At 41.4% G+C, this 17,074-nt stretch overlaps 1 protein-coding gene and 1 non-coding gene across 5 annotated transcripts in view; both read right to left on the bottom strand.

The window, feature by feature from the left end:
- Positions 1-5,628: 5,628 nt before the first annotated feature.
- Positions 5,629-5,710, bottom strand: Trnas-gcu. Its single transcript has one exon. It is a non-coding gene; the product is annotated as a tRNA-Ser (tRNA).
- Positions 5,711-6,410: 700 nt separating this feature from the next.
- The window catches only part of LOC124136784 (cytoplasmic dynein 2 intermediate chain 1-like), a 44,249-nt gene continuing 33,585 nt past the window's right edge, over positions 6,411-17,074 (bottom strand). For all 4 annotated transcript variants that reach the window (XM_048380522.1, XM_048380524.1, XM_048380523.1 and 1 more), the window contains 10 exons: positions 16,753-16,775; positions 16,415-16,479; positions 15,499-15,617; positions 14,538-14,625; positions 13,557-13,623; positions 13,387-13,445; positions 12,881-12,926; positions 12,105-12,282; positions 11,796-11,847; positions 6,411-10,220 (listed from right to left, as the gene is read on the bottom strand). In XM_048380522.1, the coding sequence (XP_048236479.1) occupies positions 10,110-10,220; positions 11,796-11,847; positions 12,105-12,282; positions 12,881-12,926; positions 13,387-13,445; positions 13,557-13,623; positions 14,538-14,625; positions 15,499-15,617; positions 16,415-16,479; positions 16,753-16,775 (808 nt within the window). In that variant the 3' untranslated portion in view covers positions 6,411-10,109. The remainder of the gene's footprint in view (positions 10,221-11,795; positions 11,848-12,104; positions 12,283-12,880; positions 12,927-13,386; positions 13,446-13,556; positions 13,624-14,537; positions 14,626-15,498; positions 15,618-16,414; positions 16,480-16,752; positions 16,776-17,074) is intronic.

The raw sequence follows: 17,074 nt of genomic DNA, 5'->3' as shown, positions 1-17,074 counted from the left end.
CGCCGCCATTTTGGAAGAGTTGGCAAGCGCTTCGAACTGTTGCAGACATCAGGATGCGCGATTAATTTGCTTTCTCTGAGCGATTCGTGGCTTGCAACGCGCCCAAGGATTGACTGTGTATTTTTTTCGGTTCATTGAGGTATGAATCGAAAAGCCGATGTGCAAACTGTATGAATCCGCGTAGCGGATTCTTACAAAAGTTTGCACATCGGCTTTTCGATTCATACCTCAATGAACCGAAAAAAATATACATTCAATGCTTATAATTAAATTCGACAACGTAAAACATGTTTTATCTACAATAGTTTAACCCAAAACAGTTGCATATATCAAAACAGACAAAAATGACGACATTGATAAACATTCCAGGTGTAGGAATACATACAGTGGCGTGACATGAATCAGGTGATCGTTTAATTTATGCACATAACTTGACACGCCTACACAGTCAGTAGCCAATCAACGGAGAGTGAGATTAAAACAATGTTCATTTGACCTGTCAATTAAGGCAAGAGGCGAAAAGAACTGCAACAGTCAGACTGTAACGAACCGGAAGAAATATGTCCGAGAGAAGGCGGCAGTTTCAAATAACATGGTCATTTACTGCGTGATTCAAACATTACTTCCCTGATTACGGTAAATCACAGTTGGAGAAATGCTAGTTATAAATGAAACCCGAAGACATGAAAGATGAACCGGGGCGAGCGGGAAAAAAACAGGCGAGCGAGCCTGCACGTTTGCTGTTTCATTCATTCTCGGCCTTCGGTTTCAAAGGGTAGTTTGGACAATGAATATGCATGAAAGTCGCTAAATGTCCTGTGCATGACGATACACGTGAGCAGAAAGGAAATTCCCTCGACTGTAATATTGGGATTCCCCGACATTCCGAAGTAATAAAAGTAGTGCGCCGCGGTGGGCGTGGCTTAATTTTTTACATTCATTGGGAAATGAATGCAATAACACGTGACCAATTCAGCTAATCAGAATGCAGGAATTTCCATGAACACAACGAAAATTTAATTATCATGCAATGACGTGACTCCATTTATGACGTCACGGATACACGATTGTACCAAACTTCACCATTGTGTTTCAGGCCGTTTCTGTGCCCCTGTATTTGATTTTTCTTACACACCTGTGGGTGAGAAACCCATTTGAGATAACTGGTATCAAACATATGTGTGAGATCGAATTCCAGGCCCGTGATTGGCTACTCCATGGTGATGACCTGGGGTCAGATGATGACGGACTACTTTCCTGAGTGTAAGTCATTCATAAGTTGCTCGTGCTTCAGTCGAATGTTCACCTACGTCTGTATTGAACTACAGGACCGTGTAATTCATAATAAAAATAAACAAACTCGTCCTCGTCTGCGAGTTTGTTTATCTCGCCAAATCACAATTCACGGCGTTATATACATATTTACTGTGTGTTTAGAATTCTAAATATCGGATATTTACTCGAATAATTAAAATATGAAAAATACCATATAAGCGATCACGAGTATCAAATCACTAATGATAATTCTGAAACGTCGCTGATAAGCCTAGAATCGTTTAGAATGTTTTGGAAAATATGCATACACGAACGCCGAAGTGTACGTTCCGCCATATTGGATTGTGTTTACAAAATGCCGGTAAGGAGACGCCAATATTCGATCAGGTATATTTCAAACTCAGCTGCTATACATGCATCCCTGAATTCCTCATACATTTTCGTAACAATGGATAAATGGTCTTTGTCACCCATGCAAATTATCTAGATGAAATCATGCGAAATAAATTAGGTATTGAAACGAAAACTGTGCTCGGAAAATTGTACTTGCTGAAATGTAAACAAAGCAAAATTCAGATTTTACACTGTGTAGCATTAAAAGAGGTACTTTCGTCTAATTGTTGCATACACTGGCTCGATCACGCGTTTGAGAATATTCATGGGAAGAGTATCGTTGCACTAATTATCGAATTACACATATATACATTACAATGATGTGGTAAATTCAACAGAAGCCGTAAAAGTTTCCGTCCTGTGTGACGACATGACTGACGCTAAATCACGCACAACAATGACGGTAGTTATCTGCATTTCTGACTAATTCTCTTTGTTACATTGGAAAACATGGTAAACAAATAACAGTACGCAGATTGTCAGAATGTTTCTGATTACTTACGTGACACATTTATGTGTATACGATCCCTCAATCAACGAAAATCTCCTCTGGAAATCCCGCGTACGTGTTCTCAGTGAACACGCCATTTTGTAAAAGTCGGTCACCGGTAGTGATGTCATACGGAAGTAAACATTGTTGTACATATTTGGTCATTTCTTTGAGGTGTAAACTTTCAACTTGGCACCCAGCGTGTTCTTGGTTTTTGTCTAGTTTGCATTTTCATCATCGCCTTGATAATCCACAGATAGGACGGAAACCTTTTTGTGTAGGGTCACATTATTTATGAGTAGTAAGCAACACATAGGATGGCGTCACTTATGACAGTGGTATTATGTATTAATGCGCTACTGCAATCATGAGAATAGACAAAATTCATCGGTTCGATGCTAAAAAGATGCGCTTTTAGGGTGTGTAAGAAACAGATTACTGCACTCGTGTCTGTCAGATACCATTGATCTTACAACTCGTTGTTACAAAGCGTATCTAACTCGCTTTCGCTCGTTAGATACGTTTTGAAACAACTCGTTGTAAGATCAATGGTATCTGACAGACACTCGTGTAGTAATCTCTATGTACATATTTGGTAATTTCTTTGAGGTGTAAACTTTCAACTTAGCACCCAGCGTGTTCTTTGTTTTTGTCTAGTTTGCATTTTCATCATCGCCTTGATAATCCACAGATATGACATAAACCTTTTTGTGTAGGGTCACATTATTTATGAGTAGTAAGCAGCACATAGGATGACGTCACTTATGACAGTGGTGTTATGTATTAATGCGCTACTGCAATCATGAGAATAGACAAAATTCATCGGTTCGATGCTAAAAAGGTGCATTTTTTAGGTGTGAAAGAAACAGATTACTGCACTCGTGCCTGTCAGATACCATTGATCTTACAACTCGTTGTTACAAAGCGTATCTAACTCGCTTTCGCTCGTTAGATACGTTTTGAAACAACTCGTTGTAAGATCAATGGTATCTGACAGACACACGTGTAGTAATCTCTATATCTCGGTCAGTCAAACAGGTACGACCTCTTTTACAAACAAACCCATTTCAATCTCTCCGGGAGATTTTACCTGAACCAATCGCTCGTCTCTTTAGCATCAGTACATGCTTATGTAGTACATCCCTGCAGCAATTATGACCTCGCGACAATAGGCAATGGCGTAGCTCCACTGTTGACGTCATAGATACAAGATTGGTCAAACTGCAGCATTGTATTTCAGACCGTTACCAGGGGCTGTCGTAGATTTATGGTGATTTTATACTTGTAGTGCTATTCGATCTACCTTTAGAATACAGTACCACAAACTTTTCAAACACGTCACAATACCCTATGTCGTAATTTGTAGGATTGTGTTGCCAGTCACACCGGAGAAACAAGGCCCTGTGACGTCAGGGGTCATCGTGTGTGCATAAGCTCCTCCCAGTGATCTATCATTTTCAGCAATTCTGCTTTGCCTAAAATGACAGTGGATGATATAATCACAGAACAGGGAATTTCCCACAGAATTCAAAACTGTGAATTGGATTTGTGTGCGTATGTTGAATTTTATTCGACTTCAAAGTGAGGGTTGCACTTAGTTTTACAATGTGAAAGTAGTTCAGTCCGTTAGCTGTCGGGCTCTCACAAAAACTGGTTGCTTGTCTTTGAGACACGTGACCGACGGCAGAGATCAGTAGTTGTGGTACTGTATTGTTCCATAACAGTGACACAAAATTGTGATAGCAAATTCTATCCATTTCAGCTATAATACGACGTAGTGTAAACTAAGAGGGCTTTATGAAACGGCCTCAACAGTTTAGGAGGTCTATGCGCCAACAGGCTTTCGTGAAACGGCACCCGGTATTTGATTTACGAGCCCTGTCTCCCATTGTCCTGGTCAGTCAAACAGATACGGCCTCTTGTACAAACCCATTTCAATCCTGACTCAAGGAATGTAAATACAGAAAATTTCATAAATCAGTGCCTATAGCAACGGAAACGAAGCTCTGAAAAATATATACATTTAATGAATAACATTTGAATTATTAGGTGAATGAGATGTCTTAAAGGAGGACTCTCTTGTCGCCGCCTGAAACATCCTGCGGGATGTTTAGTAGATGTAACGACAAAATTTAAAACGGAGACCAGCTAGGTTCCTAATTTGGCGTTCAAATGTTTAAAAAGGTGCTTACTCGTACACGTGTCAAATACGTAGGTTTTCGTTTTACTTTTAAAAAATTGTCTGCCTTGGTTCACCTGCAAAGCAATAAGGAATATCGTTTATGGAATTTCATCTCCTATATCCAACGATAACTTGATGTTGTCTCTGAGCGCTGTGTATCACAATAATGTACCAGTCCTACCTTCACAGTTATAATGCTTAAATGTTCTTTAGTCTACTCCCTGATGAAAGAAATCAAATTGAATGTTGTCTTTTATTAACAGTTGAAATATTCAAAAGTAGCCTTTATACAAATATTTTATATTATTATATTTTCAAATAGTTTCTGAAAGGACAAAGAAAATATCGCACTAATCAATATTTCGTGGACTGCGGCATCATTCGAACTCTCACATGAAAAATAATAGGTCTTTGAAAGGCGTTTGGAAGTGATACACAGGAGGAGAATTTATGTATGTCAACTTCTTTATTATGAGGAACACAACGTTTTCGAGTATTTACTTACTCATTTATCCTTAGAAAAAAAATAGCTTCAAATTAGTGATTAATTTGGTTATATGTGACGGCGTGTCAGCCCTGGGAGTTATCCGTTTCCAAATATGAGGTCAATGGATTGTTTTCCTATTTCCATTGTTGTTGTTGTTTGTTGTTTTACGCCGCTCTCAGCAATATTCCAGCTTTATGACGGCGGTCTGTAAATAATCGAGTCTGCACCAGACAATCCAGTGATTTATATCATGGGCACCATCCACGCAATTTGGATGACATGATTCAAACAAGTCAGCCAGCCTGACCACCCGATCCCGTTAGTCGCCTTTTACGGCAAGCATGGGTTGCTGAAGACCTACTCTATCCCGGATCTTCACGGGTCTCTTATTTCTATTGAAGGTATATGCATGCTAGTTTTGCCACCTGTTATTTCTTCTAAGGGACAAAAGCTTCTTATTTATACTACACAAGTCTTCTTTTATTCCATTGAAAAAATTAGGCTTGACCGTACTGTGATTATACAGGTAATAAATCCTTTTATACCTCATCCGCACCGCCTCAGTTCCCTCAATTACATCGTTGGCAGGACCCGCGACTCAAGTTTAAATATAATCCAACCAACCAAGTGTATTCGGATCGAAAACCAGATTTTGTGCGTGACTTTTACTTTCGGTATAATTGTAAGGTTATCTGAGCAATAACTGTCTTAGTTTTATTGAAAAAAATTGAATGGCGTGTAGAAAGATCCCTGCCTAAACTCTACAAAGGTAACATAACAATAAAGAAGGTGAAAAATATTCGACGAGGATGGGATTCGAACCCACGCGGGGAGACCCCAATGGATTAGCAGTCCATCGCCTTAACCACTCGGCCACCTCGTCTACTGAAAATGGCGGTGAACATTTGTGATACGTATCGTACCACACAGCACTACTCATCGATGAGAACACTTTCCTTTGTAGTCAGTACGAGCAGAGACGACGATATAAATGTATGTTAAATGACCCTGCCATTATATCCTCTGCTCACAAGGTGGAACGGGCACCTGCCATCACGTGACTCAACCTTCACGGATCTCACTAGTCTCTGAATTGTACGTGTTTCTAAATAAGGTGGGATACCTTATCAATTGCCTTCCGTATATCATATTTCACTAATCAAATAATTTGAATTTTATTATCCAAAATACTAGATCTAGTCAAACTCGGTCCGCGCAACCACGCGACCTATTTCGTCGGTCGGATGTCGGCAGGCCGGTGCTTGAGACTCGGCTCGCGCTATGATCAATTTAGCGACATCCTTATATGAGCGCTTCGGTCTTCTGAGATATTTCAAATGCTACATCTACCATTTTAGACGGACATCTAGTCTCTGAAATAGACATATCGTACAGAAAATAAGTTGTTAAATATCTTAAGAAAAATATAATAAAAAAGAGCCCAGAGACTCTCTTCAGTTTCACATACTGCAGTATTCTAGACTTGCATAGGCTGTATTTGATGTATTTGTATCAGGGTCTGTAAGACAGACTACCACCATTTGTTAATGCTGGTACCTGGAAACAACAAAATGTAAAACTCAAAAGCTCCAAAAGTATTTTAATAAACAACACTGTACATTCGAATGTTCATCTTTGACCGACAAGTCATGCACACGGAGAAGACAGTAAAGTGATTAACACACACAGGTTCCAATAGTGTATTCATCACGATAATGCATAGGGAGCATCCATTTGATATGTCAGCAGAGGCCATTTAGGGTATGGTCTCTGATGTAAGGGAGCGGGGGTCTCTTTGAGAAAATTGTATTTTTCTCCTCAGCTATATCCCCAAAACTGTTTATTTCCTGAAAACGCCACCAAACAATCTATTCATTTTCACAGGTAACAAGAAAAAAACATGTTTGGGTATTTTCCACAAAACAAACTATTAAATAAATTTCACCAGTGCCAATATATTTTTGAACAAACTATCCATTTAAGAAATTCTCCAGCCAAATTATGACCTTCTTGAAATAACCTGTCATTATGCAGATCTTTGATTTTTTTGTGAATGAATACCATAAAATGATTAAGTCTTTGAAAGGCATTTAGAAGTGATACATATAAAATTGATTAATGCTAAACTGTAAAGTTATTAAACCAGCTTACTTTATTGAGATAAGATAATTCTTGCTCCAAGTACAAATATACACATTGACATTTCTTGTCTGAAAATAACCTGGCCCCGTTCCACAAAGCTATCTTAGGACTAAAGCGATCGTAAAGTCCACACTTTAACACAGACTTATGACGGTCGAAGCACCACGATCACTTTGTGGAACGGGCCCCTGTTCTCTAAACTAACTGGTTTTGCACACACAAATCATTAACTGGACATAATGGAGGCATCAACATGATGTGTTTTGGTCACACAAATTGTATGTCTTGAAATACTGACTGAAACACATTCTGTTTCAAACAAACTTCCAGATCAGACTCTCCACAGAAGGAATGCCCATGGCAGTGAAGCCTCCCAAGCCCAGCACGTCATCATTCAGTGCCACACACGGCTGTGACAGAGGGCTGCCACAGTACTTGCCCACACACATGAAGGAACTAGTTTAATAATAATTATTATTGGACATGATGTGTGTGAGTGTTTGCTTGTAGAAGGGCTATGTTTGACATGATTTGGACAACATTTAAGTGCCTGTGGTTCAAATCTTTGCCTATGTCAGACTTAAAAATTCTTGGAGATGATTGAACATGATTCCTGTAAATGGTACTTAAAATACTCAAATTCAGAACACTGGAGATCGGGAGGGAGTAATTATAAACAATGTCTTTAGATACCAGATGCACACAGTACAAAGCCACCCATTTGTCACTCTGTGTTAATATGTTGTATCAAAGCTACCTGTTTCACAACGTGAACAAAGCACTGATAGCAAATAACTGGATGCACTGGAACTGGATTCCTGAATCACAGGAAGAGTTATGTCCCTTTGTAAATCTGAAGCCCTCACCGCAGAGGATGTCCAAAATGTACAGTTTCCAGACTGGCAGGGTTCCACTGTACAGATAACAAACTTCATTACATGATCAAAACTTGTGTATAGTGGACGGATCTCATGGACGGACCTCATGGACGGACAAGGACCGACCAACCCATGCTGATATCACAAACTTCATTTACACTGAAAACATCCTGAAAACACATATATACAGATAGGTCACACGAAAGATATTCCAGGATATTTTTGAGGAAACTTTCCATAATGAAAACACACTGATATGTACAGATTGATCCCATTAAAGATATGTCATGATATTTTTGAGGAAATTTACCTAATGGACGGAATTAACTTACTATGACTATTTACAACTGTCTTGTCATTCAGACAATAATATTCATAATTGAGAATAAATAAATAGAACTTCTTGATCTCTATGTACATTCACAATATGGACAAATTCTCATTTATTTGTCCAGATTCATCAGATCTGATAACTTAATGCTTCTGCTGTGGCCATTTGTAGCCATGTGTAACACAATAGGCTAAAATCACTTTTGATATGAGACACAATTGCAGTGCTGTGTTGTGGTATTGTGTGAAGAGCTCACGTATAAAGATCCCCATTCTAGGGTATTCAGAACTTCCACTGAACATTCCTTTGTTTACTCAGTCTCAACTGAATCTCCCTACATTTACTCATGTCCTCATGAACTATGGACCAGATCTGTGTTTATTCCACGCACTCATGAATGTTTGGGCAGATCCGTGTTTATTCCATGCACTCATGAACTATAGGACAGAACTGCTTTTATCATATGCCATCATGAACTATTTGACAGATCTGTGTTTATTCCATGCACTCATGAACTATAGAGCTGATCTGAAATTTATTCATTCATTTTATGCCATTGTGAACTTTAGGGCAGAGCTGTTTATTTCATGCCATTATGAATTACAGCGCAGATCTGTGTTTATTACATGCCATTGTGAACTATAGGGCAGATCTGTGTTTATTACATGAAATTATTAACCATAGGGCAAAACTGTTTATTACATGTAATCATGAATTTTGGCACAGATCTGTTTATTACATGCCATCATGAACTATAGGGCAGATCTGTGTTTATTACATGCCATCATGGACTATAGGGCAGATCTGTGTTTATTTCTTGCCATCATGAACTATAGGGCAGATCTGTGTTTATTACATGACATCATGAACTGTTGAACAGAGCTGTTTATTACATGCCACTGTGAACTATAAGACAGAGCTGTTTATTACATGCCACTGTGAACTATAGGACAGAGCTGTTTATTACATGCCACTGTGAACTATAGGACAGAGCTGTTTATTACATGCCATCATGAACTATAGGGCAAAGCTGTGTATTACATGCCATCATGAACTATAGGGCAGATCTGTGTTTATTTCGTGCCATCATGAACTATAGGACAGAGCTGTTTATTACATGCCACTGTGAACTGTAGAACAGAGCTGTTTATTACATGCCACTGAGAACTATAGGACAGAGCTGTTTAATACATGCCACTGTGAACTATAGGACAGAGCTGTTTATTACATGCCATCATGAACTATATGGCAGATCTGTGTTTATTACATGCCATCATTAACTATAGGGCAGATCTGTGTTTATTACATGCAATCATGAACTACAAGCTATTCCCCAACTGTAGGGGGGTGGTTTATATCACAGTCAGGACGTGGAGATGTGTGTAGATGGGATGATACAGGTGGTGCAGGTGCATGCTGGGAAAATGGCACTTGTGTGATATATCACAAGTAAAAATCTATAATCTACTTGGTCAATTAATTGACAAGATACTGACCTCCTCTAAAAAACATAAAGAAGTATTTTACCCCTTAAAAACATTGCACCCTTAGTTAGGAATTAAATTAGGAATAAAATATTTAATTTTGGATGGACAAGGTATCAGTGTTGTAGGGCACTTAACATATACTGAAACCTGATGTTGACAAATACACACATGTGGCCCACAAACCATCACACATTATCAACATGTGATATCAATGACTCAAGTAATGTCTTGAAAATAATCCAACAAATATAACATGGGGCTTAAATGGACAATGATACTATGTGAGAACCAGTGGGCATGGTGGGTCAAGAAGCCTGAATACAGGATCCCAGATGATCCAAGTCCTTGGAATGCATGATGGAATCTGGACACTGTTGTGGTGCCCGGCGTGGTGCCCGGCATGTGCCTGTCTGGTGCTGGCTTTCCCATCCAAGTGCTGCAGCATCAGAACTTGTCCACATACTTGTCAATGAAGTCCTCCTCAAGTGTCTGTTGTTCAGACAGCTGCTGGATGATGGTGTGAACCTCTGTCCGACCGTTATCCAAGGCCAGCAACTAGAACACAAAAGCCAGGTATCTCATATGTAATCATATGATCATGATTGACCAGGGGCTATGCCTAGATGGGCAGCCCAGATTGGTGGTGGTGGAAGGCTGTACCTAGATGTGCAGCCAAGATTTGTGGTGGCTATATTTAGATGGGCAGCCCAGATTGGTGGAGGTGGAGGGCTGTACCTAGATGTGCAGCCCAGATTGGTGGTGGTGGAAGGCTGTACCTAGATGTGCAGCCAAGATTGGTGGAGGGCTATACCTAGATGGGCAGCCCAGATTGGTGGTGGAGGGCTATACCTAGATGGGCAGCCCAGATTGGTGGTGGTCGAGGGCTATACCTAGATGGGCAGCCCAGATTGGTGGTGGAGGGCTATACCTAGATGGGCAGCCCAGATTGGTGGTGGTCGAGGGCTATACCTGGATGGGCAGCCCAGATTGGTGGAGGTGGAGGGCTATACCTGGATGGGCAGCCCAGATTGGCAGCGGTGGAGGGCTATACCTAGATGGGCAGCCCAGATTGGTGGTGGAAGAGGGCTATACGTAGATGGGCAGCCCAGATTGGTGGAGGTGGAGGGCTGTACCTAGATGGGCAGCCCAGATTGGTGGTGGTGGAGGATTATAACTAGATGTGCAGCCAAGATTGGTGGAGGGCTATACCTAGATGGGCAGCCCAGATTGGTGGTGGTGGAGGGTTATACATAGATGGGCAGCCCGAATTAGTGGTGGCTATACCTTGACGGGCAGCCCAGATTTGTGGTGGTGGAGGGCTGTACCTAGATGGGCAGCCCAGATTGGTGGTGGTGGAGGGCTGTACCTAGATGGGCAGCCCAGATTGGTGGTGGCTATACCTAGATGGGCAGCCCAGATTGGTGGTGGTGGAGGGCTATACCTGGATGTGCAGCCAAGATTGGTGGAGGGCTATACCTAGATGGGCAGCCCAGATTGGTGGTGGTGGAGGGCTGTACCTAGATGTGCAGCCAAGATTTGTGGTGGCTATATTTAGATGGGCAGCCCAGATTGGTGGTGGTGGAAGGCTGTACCTAGATGGGCAGCCAAGATTGGTGGAGGGCTATACCTAGATGGGCAGCCAAGATTGGTGGTGGTGGAGGGCTGTACCTAGATGTGCAGCCAAGATTGGTGGAGGGCTGTACCTAGATGTGCAGCCAAGATTGGTGGAGGGCTATACCTAGATGGGCAGCCCAGATTGGTGGTGGGGTGTACCTGGATGAGCAGCCCACTCAATACGTTATGAGCTAGTGAGTAAATCCCTTTCAGCAATATTCCAGCTACCTGGTGAACTGAACACATGCATCTGACTATACTAGTCTACCCTACATCACCCATCAACAAAAGGCAAATCAAATGATTGTTTGTTTTATAATAAAAAACACAAGGCATCCTAATGGAAACTAGTTATTCAGATCACCATTTTCCATCACGTAAATGTCTGTTGACAAAGTAATGGTCTACTGACATTCCATGCTGTCATGGACTTGGTCCCTGAATCTCTGACACACGTTAACAACCCCACCACCACGACAAAGGTCATGTGACCACCATAGAGATCATGTGACTCACCAGTTGGGGCGGTCTGGACGGTGTTGCTCCTGTTAAACACATTGTTACTGCCCTGCAACAGATGGCAGCCTTGGTCAAACGCACGCAGTCAAATCAACAATCAACTTAGTCAAGTCTGCAATGAAGTATGTTCCACAATGAAATCAACTAATCAAGATCATAAGAACAGACAAAAAATAAAACATTTGAACTTGCTTATTGTCCCGAGACTAATGCCTTCTTAAAACCCTTCCCAATAGCACAAGGCATGTTTCCTTCTTCATACAACTGATGACCACCTTTCACCATTGGTGGTGTACGTTTTCCTACCTGCCAGGAGTGATCTGATCTCGGGACACTGGGCTGGAGTCGTTCTCCAGCAGATCAAACACATGGACCATGGAGTCCTCGTCCAGCACGTAGAAGACAGCTGGCCTGCTCCTAGACCACCGGACACAGCAGACCGCTCGTCCACCAGAAAACGCCGGCCAAGACAACAACGGGCTCTCTGTGAATATGGGCAGAGTGAGTGAGTGAAAGTTGTCAGCTACATTCCATGTATAATACCAGCCCTAAGACATACATTAGACACCATATCTGTACAGCAAACTGCGGTTATAACAAACTCAAAGGCACCACTGAGTTTAGTTCATTACAACCGTACTTTGCAATAAGCATGTATACAGCATATACACAACAAAATGGTCAGGACAAAAAAAAATGTTTGTTATATCCGTCAGTTCGTCATATGCGTGTTCATTATAAACATAGTTTACTGTACATGTTTTCTGATCAGATAAATAATACATTGACAAAATAACATCCCAGACAGTGACAATATCACGGGTGACACACGATATAATCCAAATTTTCATTTCCATTATGCAGGGATTTATTGCATGTGAATTTACATTGCAACACATTATTAAAAAATATACTGGTTGGCAGGTAAAAGAAAACTACTTTGACTAAAGCACAGATGCTATTGTCCGATGGTAGGGACTGGGGGAGAATAGCTGATGAATGTATTCCTGCACTGTGATGCAGTTCTTGAATGCTGACACAGGTTTGTGACATGGAGTATTCTCAGTGACAGGATTACTGACCTGACTTTGTGTGGTAGAGATGAAGACAGCCATTGTCGCAGCCAGCCTGTGATGACAAGATACGAGGTGAGAAAGTAGGGGTTCACAGCACATACATAACACACTCTACAACACCCCTGTCTTTGCAGATAACTCCTTCACTTTACACACAACAAGATCCCTGTATTTAGAGGCAGCCATTCCAAGTGATGCTTAGTCCCAAGCCTCATATGATCATTCTATTTCAGCATTCCGTTCGTGTTTGCGAATTTCGCTGTGAATCTGAATGATCGTTGGTGATTTGAGAAAGCAGATACCTGTGATCACTGTGTTGTTGTAATTGAATTCTCTGAGTAAACAGAGCTCCAGATAACTTTTAGAGCAATTGTTGTTTACTCGAAGGTTTCTATTTTAATTGGGTTATAACATAGTCCCTGTGGCATCCAAGGGGGAAGTAGACAGTGAAGTCTACCATTGTACCTTCGATGGAACTGGCTTGACAGGAGACGACAGTGAGGTGGACTTACCAACAGGTAGGGGCTACCAAAGGGAGAGAAGTCAATCGTTGTGACATTTACTGGAGACTCTGAAATGTAAAGTAAAGCAAGCTACACCATAATGGCAAGTTAGTTTTCATGGGAGGAATCAGTCTGTTGAATCCCATAGAGCAATAAGCCATGACCAGGACAACACTCACCTACTGAAGGGGCGTAGCCTTGAGGGAACCCTCGGGAGCCGAAGCGTACGCCATGGACAACACAGCCCTGTCAACAGGAAACACAGCTTCTATGACATAAGTCTGCTACCAGAAAACACAACTACCTGCCACTTGTAGTGTTATTTGTGACCAGCCTGACTACTTGCCTGACTATTGATAACATAGCAATACCCCCCAAAATGTTTGAAATCCTACTAGCCCTCAGGATACTGTTAACATTAACAAACTGGTCTGGGCTAGAGGACTGGTGTTACTTCCTATCACTCAGCCACAGTCCACATAGATGATGGAGGACTGTAAGTAACTCTATCATCCAAGACCGGCTTTCATAGGAGATATCTCTTGGGTGGTATCATGCAATTTCTCCAAGGAGAATATGATGTCATGAAATTGGATATCATGGCTTGGCAGGGTGTTTAGATGTCATCTGAAACCTTGTCATCACAATCAAAGGACATCATTTACCTCTGTGCCACTGAATCAGGTTACCTGAACTTTTTACACTGAAGAGTGAGTGAGTGAGTGTGATTTTATGCTGCTTTTAGCAATACTCCAGCAATATCAAGGTGCTGGACACCAGAAATGGGCTTCACACATTGTACCCATGTCGGGAATCGAACCCGAGTCTTCATTGTGACGAGCAAACGCTTTAACCACTAGGCTAACCCGCCACCCCATTACACTAAAGATGCTGGTTATTACGTTTGACAAACTGAAAAGGTTTGAAAAATGATTTTGGATGATAAATAGAATCTCAAGTCTCAGAGTTTTAAACTTCTATTGACTCCATGTTGGTATATTTCATATCAAAAGACACTTGGGTGAGATACCCTTTGAGTCTCGCCTCTTACAAGAATAGGTTGCTGAATTCTCGCCCAGAATCCCAACATGGTTGTTACTTGTAGAATTACTGGTAATCATGATCATTGAAAACCTAATCCATGTTGTTTGTGTACTGACCGTATCAGTGCCGACATAGAAGTGGTTGAGATCAGTAGGCAACAGCTGCATTTCAAAAGCTTGAATAGCACCCTTGGTCCTGGCAGCCCTGTAGAGAAGATTTCAACACTAAGAACAATAGCACTTGTACACAATGTCGGAATCCTACCCAGCACAGTAGCAATGGTTATGTCAAAGACATTCAGAGGAGAGCATGCACTTATGTCAGCGAGTATGTCTTGTATACTTTCTATCACAGTGAGGGGACATAAGATTGAGCTTCACATTTTATACCCATTTGGGGAATCGAACTCCAGTGTGCATCATGAGCAAACACCAAAACGGATAGGCTGCTAGAAACACTAAAAAGCTGACGATCTGGGCAGGAGAATTCCATTTACAAGCAATTGCAAGGATGGTGTCCTTATATACACTGTGGTTGGTAGCCAACTTGTTATTACCTACTTCTACTGTGCCAATCAAAGGACCAGATTCTATTTATTTTGTTTTAATCTTATTTAGAAAAAAGCCAGAGCGGATATATTTGTTGATGTTTTATTACAGAACAGAATAAAAATATACCCATCAGTATCTGCACCTCTGATTCTGGTATTTGAGTGAAACCTTGTACCTAATAATAAACTAATGTAAAACAGTGGTGGCTTTTACGACGGAGCTCTGTACTCACCTGTTGGGAGACTGTAGAGTTACTACGGAGCTCTGTACTCACCTGTTGGGAGACTGTAGAGTTATGGAGGAGCTCTGTACTCACCTGCTGGGAGACCGTAGAGTTACGGAGGAGCTCTGTACTCACCTGCTGGGAGACCGTAGAGTTACGGAGGAGCTCTGTACTCACCTGATGGGAGGCTGTAGAGTTAAGGACAAGCTCTGTACGCACCTGTTGGGAGACCGTAGAGTTACGGAGAATCTCTGTACGCACCTGTTGGGAGACCGTAGAGTTACGGAGGAGCTCTGTACTCACCTGTTGGGAGACCGTAGAGTTACGGAGGAGCTCTTCAGCAGTTTGATCCTCCCCCCTGGTGCGAGACCCAGGTCGGACTCTGACCCTGCCATATCTGGGGATGAGATCTCAGCTACCACCTGTGTACAAACATCATACTTACTAGGTGAATGTGGATTGTGATATTTATTTTTTTATGTGGTATGTATATCATAGCAAAACAATATAGAATTAGGAGAAAAACCTGATGTGTTTCCAATTTGGAGGTTTTAACCATAGATTTGATACCTGTAAATGTTTATGCAAAACCTAAATGAGAGGTTTTGAATTTGAAAAATTTACAGGTATCAAAATAGAAATTAGAAATCCCCTTTTGTTCTGAACATCATAAATTTCTACAGATACGAAGCCTAAGCACTGTGATGCGGAAGACATAATGTCACAGGACGTGAAGTGACAGTAGCAGCTAAATGAGGATGTTACTGAATTTTACAATACACACTCTAAGTATTTGGGTATAAGGGTAGGATCCAAAAAAAGCTATTCAGTTACATTACAGAAGGGAAATCATTTTTGGAATTTGCAAAAGTTGTGAATATTTTCTCTCCATGTAATGCGGTTATCAGAAAGATAATAGTCAAACGTAAATTGCTACCCACAAGTTGACCACAGCGTTTTGTTCAACTGACGCTACTGACTCACCCACAAGTTGACCACAGCGTTTTGTTCAACTGACGCTACTGACTCACCCACAAGTTGACCACAGCGTTTTGTTCAACTGACGCTACTGACTCACCCACAAGTTGACCACAGCGTTTTGTTCAACTGACGCTACTGACTCACCCACAAGTTGACCACAGCGTTTTGTTCAACTGACGCTACTGACTCACCCACAAGTTGACCACAGCGTTTTGTTCAACTGACGCTACTGACTCACCCACAAGTTGACCACAGCGTTTTGTTCAACTGATGCTAACTGGAAGGACAGCCCCGATCCCAAGTCTAAAACAGAACATGACAGCAAGTCAAGGGTAAGTTAGTAAATCATATTGCTTTCTGACACATTAGCACTCTTCCCGATATTCACAGCGATATAGCAAGTCAAGAGCAATCTCAAGACGTATGTAGTTTCTGAATACTGGATAGAAGAAATAAATATCACAAATTACTTTAAATGATTTTCACAAATACAAATTCTAATTAGACCACAGAAGTCTTAAAATCTGAAAGGCAAGATCACTGTAGAACCCAAACTATAACAGAGGTTAAACTCACCACTAGAATCTTCAGACTTTGAGCTGGAATACAAAAAGACATCATCACATTACAAGTGTTTCAGTAAAATTTCAGATAGTAGTGAACAGTAAACAGTCCACAAGGGACATAATCTAACAGTTTGCTGCAATTACCTCCCCTTGGAAGTGTGTTCCATCTGCTGTTCCATTGATGATGGTGGTATTTTTATAACACTGATCTAGCCCCTACTCACCCAACTACAGTGGAGTAGACAGGCACAATGGTGGTGGTGGTGGTGTTGGTGTGGTGGTGGTGGTGGTGGTGGTGTGGTGTGGTGTTGCTGGTGAGGGTGGTGGTGATG

This window comes from Haliotis rufescens, unplaced genomic scaffold (genome assembly GCF_023055435.1).
Source record: "Haliotis rufescens isolate VD_foot unplaced genomic scaffold, xgHalRufe1.0.p SCAF_31, whole genome shotgun sequence".
In the NCBI taxonomy this organism is placed as follows: domain Eukaryota; kingdom Metazoa; phylum Mollusca; class Gastropoda; order Lepetellida; family Haliotidae; genus Haliotis; species Haliotis rufescens.
Note: the sequence above shows the minus strand (reverse complement) of the source record. Positions and strands in the feature narration are given on the sequence as shown.